Raw genomic sequence first — 14,288 nt, forward strand, 5'->3', positions numbered from 1 at the left:
ACTGCCCTCACTACCCAGCTAATGATTACAGCTCAGGCCACTCCAAAGCTTAATCCATCCGGTCCTCCCTGAAAGGTTCTTCCCCCCCAGACAACCATCAAGGGGAAGAAAGGGGGGAGAAACCCGAGGAAAATCTCTCTCAATTGACCCAGACCTACCCATCCTCTAACTTTAAATGGAAAGCCAGGCTGAGTCCACAGTGCCACACTTCAAAGCCTTTCTCAATAACATGTTGGGATCCACACATCCTGCTGCTGGGAGCTGCAACCCACAGTAGGTTCTTTGTCACCCTACAAACTTTGGTCCAGACAATCCTACAAATCCTTCATGTACTCCTGCTTCAGCAGCAACTACACACACAAGCCAAGCTTCTCTTAGATAATTCCACCTTCTGATATTCCTTGAAATCAATCAGAAAAACTGACAAGGGAAGACATTTTGCTGCTCCCAGGACTATAAGCTTTTCTAAACAGCCCTACATGCAAGAAAAGTTTTAAAAAGGGTGCATCATGTCCATTTCTAACTGATAGATATGAATTGTTCAGATTCAAATTCAGTGGTGCATTTGGCCACGAAATGGTTAAGCTGGTGCAGGGATGTCTCAGCAAGGCACTTCAGAACCTCACTTTGCATCTGCCCCTTAAATCCCAGGATGCCAGAGAAGTAAACTACAAGTGAACACCACAAAGCCAGGGGTTTTATTTGCAGCTGCTGTAAACTTCCCTTCATCCAGTGAATCCCCCTATTCCACCTCCAATCTCCTGAGCTGGGTACATTAGGTTTTATTTTTACTGCTTCCTGTCTGCACCGCCTGCCACTGAGCTGTTACGAGCTCTGAAGCTGCTTTATTTTTCCTTTGAGTTCTGAAGTAATGGGTTAAAGTTCTTTTGGCACTTTTCATAAGAGGAGGAATTTTTTAAAGTCTTTTGTTAAAATTTCCTTGTCTTGTTTTTAAGGCAGGGTGTGCCCTTTGCCACTTAACACAAATCAAAAGAATTTCACTGGTAGCGTGCGCATAAAGCTCATAAATCACTTTTAGAAAGCCATAAAACAAAATTATCTACAAAAATCTAGCACACCAAGGAAGCAGGCTCATGGTTATTCAATAACTATAACATCTAACACCACTTCCCTTTTGCCATAGATCCAGCCTGACAGAGGCATTTATCCAGAACAGTCTGGAGAAATGAAACCCCTTCCCAGGCTGGTACAACCCGTCTGACTGGTCCTGGAGCAGCCTTCAGACAGGGCACTGGAAATTGGAATAGCCCAATATTCAGATTTTGAAATAATCAGCTTTATGTTCCACTCAGGAATCCATGAACCATCCTTATCTTTTGGGAGATTCTCCAGGGTTAAACATTTAGGAGTTTCCTCCATCAGATGTTTATTACTTTGTTTGAAAATTAGGTTTTCCTAACGTATTTTTATTATATATGCACAAATATATATATATACATATATATATAAAGAGTAAAACGAATATATTTAATATAATGTAGATTAGTGTAAATACATCTCTTTATCTACTCACTACTCCAAGACAAACACTTAATAATCTACTAACTCTTACAAATACATGATATGAAGCTGGCATGGCTGATAAAGCTTCTGTCTTTGCAAACACAGCCTTGCCACAGATGCCATGCAAATATACATATATAAGTATTTTCATCACCTGGAGGTGCCTATGGATGTGCCACACTGAATGGCCACTCAAACACACACAGCCCAGGGGTTTTGGCCCTCCTCAGATTAAAAAAATGGATAAATTGATAATCCATCCTAATTTCTGACAGAAAAGTGTAAAAGCAAAGATTCCCTGGTCAGCAGCAGCAGGACAAAAAAGGAATTGCTGCAGGTTTGGGAAGGAACATTGTACAGAACAGACCTAAAATGTTTCCCTCAAAGGGCAGACAAAGGGACAAGTTTCACTCCTTCCCCAGCTTTCAGCAACCCTGAGTAAACTCCAACAGGTTAAAGCTCTCCTCAAACCTGTGCACATCCTGCCCCAAATGGCAATTTCAGTAAAATCAAATGTCTCATGCAAACACAGGCTCTTCAACCTTCCTGAGGAGTATTTCCCTGGCCAACACTTGCCCCAGCTTTCCCCAGGCCAATCCCTTCCTGATGGCACAGTCCTGACACCGGTTGTAGCTGATCCTGTTTCACCTCCCCTGCCATATGTGCAGCCCACCTACAATGTCTCCACTGAGTTCCTACTCTGATACACAAATAATTTTCCCCTTTTCCAATACTTCTCTATTTGTTTTTTATATCACCTCTACAAAGGTTGCAGAAGGGGTAAAATATGCATATTTTTCTTTTGAACCTCACTGGAAAAATCAAATGAATTTCTTTGCTCTCTTTGCTTATCTCCTTCTCACTAATAGGAAAAGCCCAAGTTCCATGTATCCATTATGTAAATCCTGGAAGGCTTTTATCTCTAGCACTAAAATTAGGAGGTAGCATCTTTAAAGAGACTTTAATACAACATCTTATCCATGTTGCATTAATATCATCTGCCTTATATCAGAATAACATGAAAATCTACTAGACCTTTAGCTTTGTGGGGAGGATTGATCTAATTTGATTAGGATGCAAAAAATGTCACAGGGAATGAATACCAAAGCCAGACCTGTATTACAGCCTCCAGATTACAGCATGTACCACTAGAAGAGATTTATTTGGAGACAACAATGAAAAAAAGCCTCCAGACTGTTGAAATTGAGGGGGAGAGGGAAGGGGAAGAGCAGGAGAAAAACAGCAACGCATTTGTTGTACGGGGTTTGTATCGATTCAAGCACCAGAAGCCACTCACAGCAGCCCTCGTTACAGGAACACAAAGGATTTCAAAACAAAAATAGCACACTAACATTTCCAGTCCAAATGATCTGCTGTCATTAGCCAACTCGACTTTCAAAAGCTTTATCAATCAACCTGCTGAGCCTCTGCCATTTGTTTTTCAGGATCAGTTACAGCAGTAAAGGCTCTGCCAGTGTTAAAGGAGACTGCGAGTCCTGTGGCTGCTCAGAGCCTCCAACTGCCCAGGCTCACTGCAATATTCACAATTTATATTCTGCAATTCAAATACCAGCCCTGAGAAAGCACCTGCTCATGGAGGAGCTGGATTGCAGCACAGGAAGGACAAACACAGGCCAGCAATGTTCACAGAGGATAAGAACAGGCTCTTACACCTTTTTCACACTCTGCTGACACTTCCCCATCTGACAAAAAGGCACCAAGAGCACCGAGTCTGCTGCTCCTAACACACAACAATGATAACAAAAAGGGAGTCCTCCAAAACAAGGAGTCAATGGGCAATTTTATGCCAAGTTGCTTAAAAAAATCCTGATGAAGTTCATTAAAACAGCTCTTAGTAAAGCTGTTCTTTCCCAGAGCACAGGTTGGTATTTCTTTAGCCAAAGCAAAGAGCACACAGTTCTGACAGCCAGGATTTATCATCCCAGTAACAAATCAGAACAGGGAAAGGAAATGGCTAAGAAAGAAGGCTTAAACTGTGGAAAAAAAATCATTTCAGCCAACCATGGCAAAGATCAATCTCCAAAGACTGGGCTCACTCCCTCTTTAAATCCTTTCTTTTCTCACCTTCACAAAGCTAAACATGCATCGATAAACAAATCCCAAAGCCTCTGCAAGTCTGGTTTCAGATGAGGACACACATCAACAAAAATGTGTCAGAATGTGAGGAACATATGCCACAAAACCACCCAGACCCTGCTCTGCTGCCCAGTCACCTTCAAAGAGCCTTTTCACCCCCATCCCAGGACCAATCCATAACATCTACTTGAAGACAATTACTCAAGGAAGAGTCCTAAATGCTGTAATCAATTCACAATATCTGCTGCACACACACCAGCTGATCCCCACCAGTGTCAACAGGTTTACACAGATCAGAGTGAGAACAAGATCTTAAAGTAATGAAGACTTTGTTTGGTGTTTTAACACCATCTTCTTTAATTCAGGAGAACACAGCCTGTATCCTAAACCTTTGCCATTCCCCCTCCTCCTCCTCTTTCCCTATCTTTTTAATTTTTACTATCCCAGACTTTGCATTTCTGTCTTTGTAGATGTATTTACCTCTTACATTTCCTTCAACTGCACTTACTGAAAATGATCAAAGCTCTTAAAATTCCCAGACGGCATCATCACTGGGCAGCAGTGGACAGAGGAGCCCGACTCTTCACATGGAATCCTGCAATATCCTGAGTTGGAGGGACCCTCAGGGATGATCAGTGCAGCCCCTGGCCCTGCCCAGACCCCCCAAGAACCCCACCCTGAGCATCCCTGAGAGCGCTGTCCAAACGCTCCTGGAGCTCTGGCAGCCTTGGGGCCGGGCCCATTCCCTGGGGAGCCTGGGCAGTGCCAGCACCCTCGGGGGGAAGAACCTTGCCCTGAGATCCATCCCAAGGCCTGGCACAGCTCCAGCCCTTCCTGGCCTCCTGTCCCTGCTCACGCCCTCAGCAGCAGCTTCTGAGCTCCCTGCAATCCTGAGTTCATGGCTGAATCTGAAAACACATCCTTGTTCCAATGATATGCTGGAAGATGGAACCTTTTCCACCTTTTCTCTCAACCACCCCTTGCCCCAATTAAATAATGAGGTGCTGCCTGAAACTCCTTAATTAGCAATTTGTTAATCAGCTTAAAAACGGAAAAGAACTTCTCCAGAAAACATGCAGCTAAAAAAACAGGGCAAAAATGAGTGTTTTGAAGATCTGCAGCTTTGAAAACAAGTCTGCAACTCAACCTGTTCTCCTATTTATTTGTCATGTTTCTGAAGACCAAAATGTCAGAAACAAAGAGCCTTCTCCTAAATTAACAGCTCCTTCCATTGTTTCCAGGGAGAACAGAGCCCACCTATTTCCCTTATTTATAAAAGCCACCTCTCTGCTCAGTGCTGGGGAACAACTCTGCAGTCACGTGCGTGGAGGAACAATGAGGAGTGATGACCCCAGTGGGTGTGAAAGCAAGTTCTAGTCAGAAAAGCTGCCAGCTCCATATTCCATGAGGAACATGGGAATATGAGGGACAGAGGGAAAAGAAAACATAGGAACGCAGATGGCAGTCACAGCAAACGTGAGCACCTACAAAAAGACACAGAAATGAGGGAGATCTGAGCATTTGTGAAAGAAATCATTGGAGAACTGCAGGGAAAAGGGAAGAGTGGGGAACAGCTGGATGAAGAAAGGAAGGGAAAATAAAATGAAAGGGTAGAACTAAAACACAGTTCACCCCTCCCAGGCATTAGAGGTTTCACTTTTAAGGAATCAGCCTGGAGAAGTTCACATTTTTTGGTCAAGAGTGTAAAGGATTTTGAACCTGACTTAAGCCAATATTTAGTGCAGATGGAGAATTTTCTGATTCCCATCTAAAACCTCAGGAAAGCCACCAGAAGTAGAACTACTTTCAAGCTTTTGAGGTGTTTTTGTTGCACTCAAGTCGTAGTTTTCAGTGTTTGCCAAAAAGCTGCTTGTATCAACAACGTTCACCCCTCAGTCCCTGCCTGCCATTCTTCTTCCCAGCCTTTTGGCTTACCCTACCCACCCAAAAAACAACTTGTGGGCAAAACATTCCCAGGCTTAGGAGGGCACTCTGTCTTCTGTGGCTCAGCCCCATTATCTGGCTTATTCCTCCAACCCATAAAGTGGGGTGAGAGCAATGTGGTAGGCCAGGAACCCAACCCAAAATGCTGATTATTCACAAAGTGACACTGCCAGGAGAGCATCCTGGGCTGGAGCAGCGACAGAAGAGAACAGCAGACAGATGTTTGTGGGAGAGACAGGGAAAGGAGGAAGGGAAGCTAAATAGAATGAGGCTGTTACATGTGGTCTGCTGTCAACACACCTGGGGTAAGGACTGCTGCTCGGAGAGCTGAGGGGGTGGGAGAGCACAGATTACAGGGATGTGGCCCAACATTTTTGCTTTAGTTTATCTCAGTTCCCTCTTAGGGATCATAAGCAAAACATTCATTTTTATTTTATTATTTAAGCAGTAATCAAACCCAGAAACATCCATTATTCATGTTTAACAAAACAATTTAACTGAAACTGAGGTAATATGAACACAAGTGCCCAATTCCCTGTTTTCATAACCTACAGCATGTGACCTCTGTGGTAGACTTAAAGCAAGTAGTAAATCCAAATTTTAACTTTCATATACCTGCTGGCAGTGCATCTTAAGCCTTAAAATATTTAGTGTTTTCTTTCTGGAAGAGCACTGAGTTAGAACAGGGATATCTTTAACACAGCTCTAAATACTTGTGCTGTAAATGCAAATGTTTGTCTTGGGCCTCTGCAGATTTCATACCTATACAGTTAAATTTAATAAGCTTGCAAATTCAAAAGCAGATTTTTTAATATATTGACAATCAACACAGTGTTTACAAATATTTATAGTATCCGTGTTTTATGTTTATTTACTTTCACATGTACATAAAATACTTTAAATATAATAATATTGCTTTAATATTCTCCATGCTAAAGAAGCTACAAGTGTACAATCTCTGCTCAGGATCTCCATGACCATCCACTGTCCTGGTATCACCTTTCTGTGCAATTCCATTTCTGCCAAAAGCTTTCTTTTGAAGTCTGGCAGGAGCTTCCAACTCCCAGTTAAATTCTATTTATTAGACTAATAAAAAACACACACATAAAACAGTCACATAATTTAGAGTCTTTCTGTCAGGCAGTTTCAGGCTCTGGCACAGCTCAAAACAATTAGAAGACCAGAAATCAGATTCTACCTTGTTTTTGAAGTGCACTTCAATGGGCATAATGAAGCCAGCGTAGCCAGACTCCTCCACCTTGTAGGGGGGCTCTTTGCACACTGAAAGAGAACAAATAAATGTGAACTTGGAATTCAGCACAACTTTATCTGAGCCAAAAAGGAGATGCAAGAGGAGAACTGGGCCTCTGACAACTCAGGGCATAGTTAAAACACTGACCTTTGTGGAAAAACCCACACAGAATAAGATGGTGGCCACAGGCTTACTTAAGAATACAAAATCTGCTCTTAGCTCCTCCCATGGAACGGAAACATAAAACACTGCAGGCCAGAGTCTCAGTGAGATCCTTCCCCTCCTGTGCACTGAGATACAATTACATTTCTGGGCAGTCCCACAACAATGCACACTGCCAGTTCCAAGTGCCTGGCAAGGAATGGCCAAGACACAAAAGGTGAAACAGCACAGAAAGGTAAACTTTACTTTAATGCCCATATTTCTGAATCAAAACACTACCACACACAAGCAGGTGATTATTTTTTCCTTGAAACACTCCCCTGCACTCCTCAATGCTCATAGTTGGGTAACGGCCACGCTCCAGGCTGCTGCTTCCCCCACAGCTGAACAAACCTGAAGGGCAGGTGAGCACTGCTATTTATTTCACACACAAGGAAACACGAGGAGGAAGGTGAACCAGTTTTCTGCTAAGGTCAGAGCTGCTTACTGCAGAAACAGCAATTAGAAAAGTTAATTGCTTCTCAGAAATTAATCTGCATGTCCCTGCCTCAGTTCCCCCTGTCCCGCTATCTGGTATGGGCTCATGCTCCTGAATCCTTCCTATTATCCATTCCAGGATATCCAATTTGAAGGATTCCAGGATCATTTCTTTGGCCATGATGTAGCAGCACACAACAGCTGCCAGGAGAAACATGAGACCCACACAGATATTCTCCCTCTCAGGAACCGGATGCACTTGCATATAATTTATGCACTACAATATATGTAAATAAAGTCAATTAGGTAATTAGAGGAATTCAGTGCAAATCTTTTGAGTTTCTCTTAAGAATTCCAAGTAATTAATATGATTAGGAAACAGTACATCAAACCTAAAAGCACACAAATTATTTTCCTTTAATGTAGCTGTATTATCCCCACCCAGCTCTAAGCACTTCTACCATCATTAAGATGCTGGAAAGCAGCACTCCAAATGCAACTGAGAAAAAAGGGCATCACTAAAAATAACAAAAACCTCTAGACTTGCTTTAACTTGAATTTCATATAAGAACCCTGTCATTTAGAGGGAAAAATCCCAAACCAAAGAGCAGTGCCAATATGGCAGCAGGAATCTTAAGCCTATCTGCCAAGCAGCCTTTGTTCCTCTGCCACTCTATTCTGACAAATTCCAAGGGCTCCAAGAGCAATCTGCCAGCAGCACAAGCCCACCTTCAGCACCAGGATCTGCTCCAAGAGGGCACCATCTGAAGAAACCCTTCAAATAAACTCAGGAATAGGAGAGGCATTTGCCACAGCATTTGCCACAGTACAACCCAGACACACCCTGGCCAAAAGCATGCTGGCATTAGGAGCAAGCTCAAGGAAGCTTGGAAAATCCAGGGACTGGGAAAAAATACCCCGGTAAAGGCAGATGATACAGCTACTGACTGAGCAAAGGCCATGGTTTTATACTGCCACAGGGCAGAGATAGATGGGATATTGGGAAGGAATTCCTCCCTGTGAGGGTGAGGATGCCCTGGCACAGGGTGCCCAGAGCAGCTGTGGCTGCCCCTGGATCCCTGCAAGTGTCCAGGGCCAGGCTGGACGGGGCTTGGAGCAGCCTGGGATGGTGGGTGGGGTCCCTGCCCACGGTAGAGGTTGGAATGGGATGGGCTTTAAGGGCCCTTCCAATCCAAACCATTCCAGGATTCTATGTACTATCCCAACACAGTTATTTGTAATAAATTAATTACACCAGAAGACAAGAACTGTAACCTACAGATTGCTTTCAGCTCAGTCCTGCACCTGCTTATCATACATCAGTTTTAGCAGATCAGTCTAAAGGAGGTATTACCAACATAGACCAGAGTCACGCCCTTGTTAATGCTGAGCTCCCCTCAGCTCCTTTCCACTGTGGACTCCCACAAATACCCAATGTCACAGGGTGTCCTAAGGCATCCTGAGTGTCCTGCTCCCAAAGCAGTATTCCCAAGAATGCACATTACAACAATTCTCACGGGCAGCTTGTATTTCCTAAAGCACTAATGCTGCAGCTTCAGTTACAGTCCTACACAGATGTAACTGCACTGCCCCTGAGAAGGGCAATTCCTGCTCCTCCACCTCAACCTCATGAGCTCCTGCTACCCCATGCCAAGAATAAGGTTAATTTGCTACAGAGTCAGAAAACAAAATCAGAAAATAACATTGCAACCCAACCAGGATGACTGCACCGGGCTTGCAGAGGGAATGTACAGCAAAGACACTATCACCCCATGGCAGCATTCATTTCTGCTGGGTTAAGGCTACATGAACAGGCACCCGAGACTAGAAACTGCAAGAATCTGCAAATCTCCATACCCATTACACATATGAGCCCAAGATTAGAGCATCTCTCATGTGCTTCTAGCTTTTGCTGGCAAATTCTAACAAATCAAACCCATCTTCCCCACTGTGTAACATGAATTATTTTCTGCTGTCACATGTGTCTTGAGAACCTGCACAGACTAATGCTTAAATAAGAGGAGAAAGCAGCTCACCTCCTGCCCTTTCAGCAGAAGGAAGGTCCCATTCTCCCTGACCTTCCTCAAACACAGTGGGGAAAGGTTAAAGCTGGAGTGCACGCAATGGACGTTTCGCTCCTCTTTAAGGAGATATTTCACAGAAAAGTGACAGTTCAACCCAACCTTGACTTGCAAAATGCTCTTTCATAGAGATAAACCACATCCAACCCCTCTGACCTCGCTTGGGTTTTGGGAAGCTCTCGTGCAGCCGGAAGACGACGCGCTCCACGAAGTGCTGGATGTCGCACTGCTCCGGGCCCCGCACGAACACCATCCAGTCATGGGTGAACCCTTCCGTGGTCGGCTTCTTGCGCAGCTGGGCCCGGTGCCCCAGCTCCAGCTTCACCTGCACCGTGCACTGCGTGGGGACAGAGGCAGGACCGTGAGCAGAGAGACACAAAACCGTGCTGGAAGGTGCTGGATCCGCCAGGGAACACAACAGCCCCCATGTGGGGATCAGCCTCAGACTGCAAACCGCTGTTATCAACGGCAAAGCTGACACAAAAATAGCTCCCAGCACCATTTCATACCTATTTTCTTCCTAATATTAACATTGCAGAGAGAGCAGCTCTACAAGAGGGATCGGTTTCTCTGCCTCACTTATCAGTTAAATTGTCAGCAAAGTCCTAATTGAGGAATCTTTATTTCTAGAAAGTGTCAGAGACAGAACTTGATGTTCACAGCTTACAGAATTCACAGCACTGACAGAAAACTCATCTTGAAACAGGAAAAATCAGATCATGAATTGGTGGTTTACGATATTCTCTAGAATATATCACTCATCAGAAGAAAATTATGTTTCCTGTATGGTTCTAAATATATTTTATTATCTCACTTTCAAAGACCAAGTTAACATATCTGCCTGTACAATGTCCAACACTAAACTGACCTAATTCTGATTTGCACTCCTGAATCCTACTCTGATCTCTGAGTAACAGAGAAGGTTTATCCCACATCTGGCTCAAAGCACAAAAACCCCATTAAATGCCTTAAAAACCAAATGAAATTAATGGTGAAAATCCACATAGTATTGCAGACTTCACACCAAAAGAAAGGAAATGAATTAAACAGATGTAACAGAAAAAAGGCAAATGGGAGTCAAACACAAGATAAATCAAGGAAATCTTAGAGCCACATTTGTAGACAGGGAATAACACTCAAGGTACTCAACTTTGGTGCACATTTGTTACACAAACCAGAGCAGCAGCAGTGATTCCAAACTAAACCTACTAAAATCCAGCTTCAGCACCCGGAGGCTCAGAGAAAAAGGGGCTGGTTTTAGTCCCTGCCCCATTCTTCACTTCAGGCTTGAAAAAAAGTGTCTCGCTCCTCCTAGCAAGTTCCAATTACCATTGGGAGAGGCAGCATTATTTGTCATTACCTATATTACATGTTGACCTGGAGCCAAACCAAGGGCATGTTAGACAATGAGCAGGGAAAGAGAAAGCTTCCTGAGCTTCAGACAAACGTTTAGGGAAAGTATCACCCTTATTTTCCCCCTGACAAACTGCAGCAAGGAATGCGATCACAATTAATGCTCTAAAAATATTTTGCATCTCCAACCCGAGATTTTTTTCCAGAGCATGGTGAATACTTGCTGAAAATGCACAAGTGTCTCCATCTCAGCCTTCTTGTCTTTGTAAAAAGCTCTCACAGGAGGTCTGCAGAGCACCAGGCATCAAAGCCTGACCTCCCAAATTGCAGTCCAGTTCCAATTTCAACCATAAGCCTTAACACAGTTTTTCAGGCAGTTTAAATCTTCACAGCAAAATACCTTCAGCCACCCAACGCATCAATCCTAAGGCTCGGGGACAAACTCATCTCATTAATTCCTTCACCATTATTGCTACAGCACTTCTTTGGGATACCTTCCTCTGCAAGTTCTCTTGGCAGGCCATTTTTTCCTGTTCTTAAGGCTTATCTACAGCAGCTCCACCTCGCTCCTGCGCTAAGAACCAAGGCCCAGGGCCGGCTGTTCTTTCATGTCGCATTAAGGGCTGAGAAGAAAGGCAAGGTGTGCTTCTCTCCGAGCACAGCAATCCCTCCAACGCTGCAAAAGCATTATGTGGAGCCAGCCTGCCGAAATCCTGAGCTCACATTGGAGTGTGCCTGCAGGCCTGCTTTATCTGGGATGCTTCCCACAGTGTTCACATCCCCTGAGCCAGGCTGTGCCGCAGCCTCACGTTATCGATTCCATAATTACCCTTTAAATCCTGCTACTGTTGCCAGTTACTACCCCTCTCCTGAGAAGTGCAAATGACTGTCAGGCTACAAAATCTGCCTTTCCGAGTTGAAACGGCTGAGAAATTGGAGCTGAGAACCAGATGGGGCTGTGTGGAAGAGACCGAAATTAAACATAAAAGAGAACTGTTTAACTGAGAGTGAAAGTTGTACTTGCTGCACTCCTCACACCCTGCTCCAATTAACAATCGCTGTGAATTAAGCCAAAAGTTGAAACACATTTGAAAATAAGATCTCCCAACATAACCAGCATCCAAAGTTGCTCCACCGAAAATGGAGGGTTTTTTCCTTTTTTTCCAAGCGTGTCTCTCAACAAAGGGAAATCAGGATCCTATTCAAACAATTTGTAATAATACAAAGGAGCCTGCTTTCAACTTCTCAATAAACATTCTGAAGGCTGCTCTGGTTTTTGTTTGATGTGCTAATTGCCTGAAAGCCATCAGCAGTTCCCATTCCCGCTCCTCCGGGTGATTATCCGGGATAGCGGGGCTCGTTCCCGAACCTCAGCCCGGGAGGTACCTGTTACCCGCTCCCCGCACACAAAAGGCTCCCCATCCACATCACCTCAGGTAAACTTCCCGCACGCATCCTGGAACCCCCCGGGCCGGCAGGGACTCTCCCGGTGGCATTAACCCTTCCCAGCGCGGCTCGGGGGGGGTCCCCCGCCGGCACCTCCCTCCCCGGCAATAATCCCAGGCAGGAATTTGCGGGAAATGCTGCTCACACCCCCCGCCGCGGGCGAGGCTGCAGCGGCCGCCCACGGAGGGGAGAGGGCTGAAACCCCCCCCCAGAAGGGTGTGGGGAGGTGCCCCCTCTCAATGGGATTGGGGAGGGGGTGTGACCCCCAAATGCGGGGTGGGAAGGAGGAGTCCCCATTAAATGAGGGGTGTGATGTGCTCCCCAAAATGGGATTGGGGAGATGATGTAGCCCCCCCCCTCCCCCCAAATGGGGTGTGTGGAGGAGGTGTGTCCCCCAAATGGGGGGTGGGGAGGAGGTGCCCCCACAAATAGGATTGGGGAGATGTGTTCACGCAAAAGGTGCAGGCAGGAGGAGGTGTGCCTCTCAAATGGGATTAAGGAGATGTGTCCCCCAAAAAGGGAGTGAGGAAAAGGCGTGAACCATCCTCAAATGGGGGGTGGGAAGGAGGTGTAACTCCCCAAATTGGATTGAGGGGATCTGCCACCCCCAAAAGGGTGTGAGAAGGAGATGTGCTCCCTAAATGGGGGTTGTAGGGAGGAGGTGTGTCCCCACAAAGGGGTGTGAGGAGGACGTGTGCCGCCCAGAAGGGACAGGAGAGGAGATGTGCCCCCGCAACACGGTGTGGGAAGGAGGAGGTGTGCCCCCCAAATGGGACTGACGAGGAGATGGGCTCCCCAAAAGCGAGATATGCCCCCCCCCAAATGGGATGGGGAGGAGGTGTGCCCATTAAAGGGTGTAGGGAGGACATGTATCACCCCCAAATGAAGGGTACGGAGGAGGTGTGCCCCTCCCCAAAGAGCGTGTGACGAAGATACATACCCCCCCAAAGGGGGCGATGCCCCCCAGCCCCCCCTTCCCGACAGGGGCGCCCCCCCATTCCGGGCCCCTTTCCCGGGGCTCCCTCCCCTCCATGCCCCCCTCTCTGAGGGGGGGCGGCACCGCCCCACCCCTCCGGCAGCGCGGCGCGGCCGCTCCCCTCACCTGATTGTCCATGGCTGGGCACAGCAGCGCCGCGGGCCCCGCTCGCTCGCTCCCGCCGCCGCGGCGGTTTCGCTGCCCGGTCGGCGGGGCGGGGGGGAGAGAATCTCTTCCCCTGCTCTGTCCACGAGCGAAGCCGCTCTGTCCGTCCCCCCCACCCCCCTCCCCACCGCCTCGGCCGCCGCCTGCTCGGTCGCGGCCCCTCACGGCCCCGCCGCCCGCCTCATTGTGTGTCACTCACAGGCAGCGCCAGCCCCGCGCCCGCCCCGCGGAACCGGAAACCGCCTCAGCGCCACAGCGGCCCCCGCGCGCCGCCAATGCCCGCGCGCCGCACGCCGAGGGGCGGGGCCCCGCCCTCCTCACTGTGATGGACAGGCGTATTCACCAATGAGCGGCGGGCGGGCTCTAAAGTGGGCGGGGCTGTGGGCGGGACCAGCGCTGTGGGTCAGACGGGGGACGGGAGCGGGCTCTGGCCGCTCCCCCCCCAGCCCCGTGTGGGGCGATGCGGCGGCCGCTCCGCTCCGGCTGCTGTCCTGGTACTGTCCCCAGTTCTGTCCTCGGTTCTGTCCTCCCTGCTGTTCCTCTTAGTGCACCACCAACACCGGGACCAGGCGTGTGGGCCTCGCCGTACGCTCCCGGCCGCGCCATCCCGCCCCTTCTGCTCCCATCCCGCCCTAGTTCCACGTTTCCTCGACGGTGTGTTAATTCCCGACGCAAATGAGGTGGGAACAAGGGCAAACGAGGGAAGCCGCAGGTCCCGATGCGGTGGGGTCGGTTGCCCGGGATGGCCGGGCAGGGCTCGCCTTGTTCTCCGCAGCCTCACTCTTTCCTGCGCCTTTTTTCTCCCTGTCCG

General features: G+C 47.3%; 1 protein-coding gene across 1 annotated transcript in view; it reads right to left on the reverse strand.

Annotated features, from left to right (window-relative positions):
* Window positions 1–13,611, reverse strand: part of MLLT1 (MLLT1 super elongation complex subunit) — a 32,315-nt gene extending 18,704 nt beyond the window's left edge. The window contains exons 1-3 of the mRNA XM_058858544.1: window positions 13,439–13,611; window positions 9,694–9,874; window positions 6,764–6,846 (exon numbers count right to left, since the gene is read on the reverse strand). Coding sequence (XP_058714527.1) covers window positions 6,764–6,846; window positions 9,694–9,874; window positions 13,439–13,450 — 276 coding nt within the window. The 5' untranslated portion in view covers window positions 13,451–13,611. The remainder of the gene's footprint in view (window positions 1–6,763; window positions 6,847–9,693; window positions 9,875–13,438) is intronic.
* Between the last annotated feature and the right edge of the window lie 677 nt (window positions 13,612–14,288).

Source organism: Poecile atricapillus, chromosome 28, assembly GCF_030490865.1.
Source record: "Poecile atricapillus isolate bPoeAtr1 chromosome 28, bPoeAtr1.hap1, whole genome shotgun sequence".
Taxonomy (NCBI): domain Eukaryota; kingdom Metazoa; phylum Chordata; class Aves; order Passeriformes; family Paridae; genus Poecile; species Poecile atricapillus.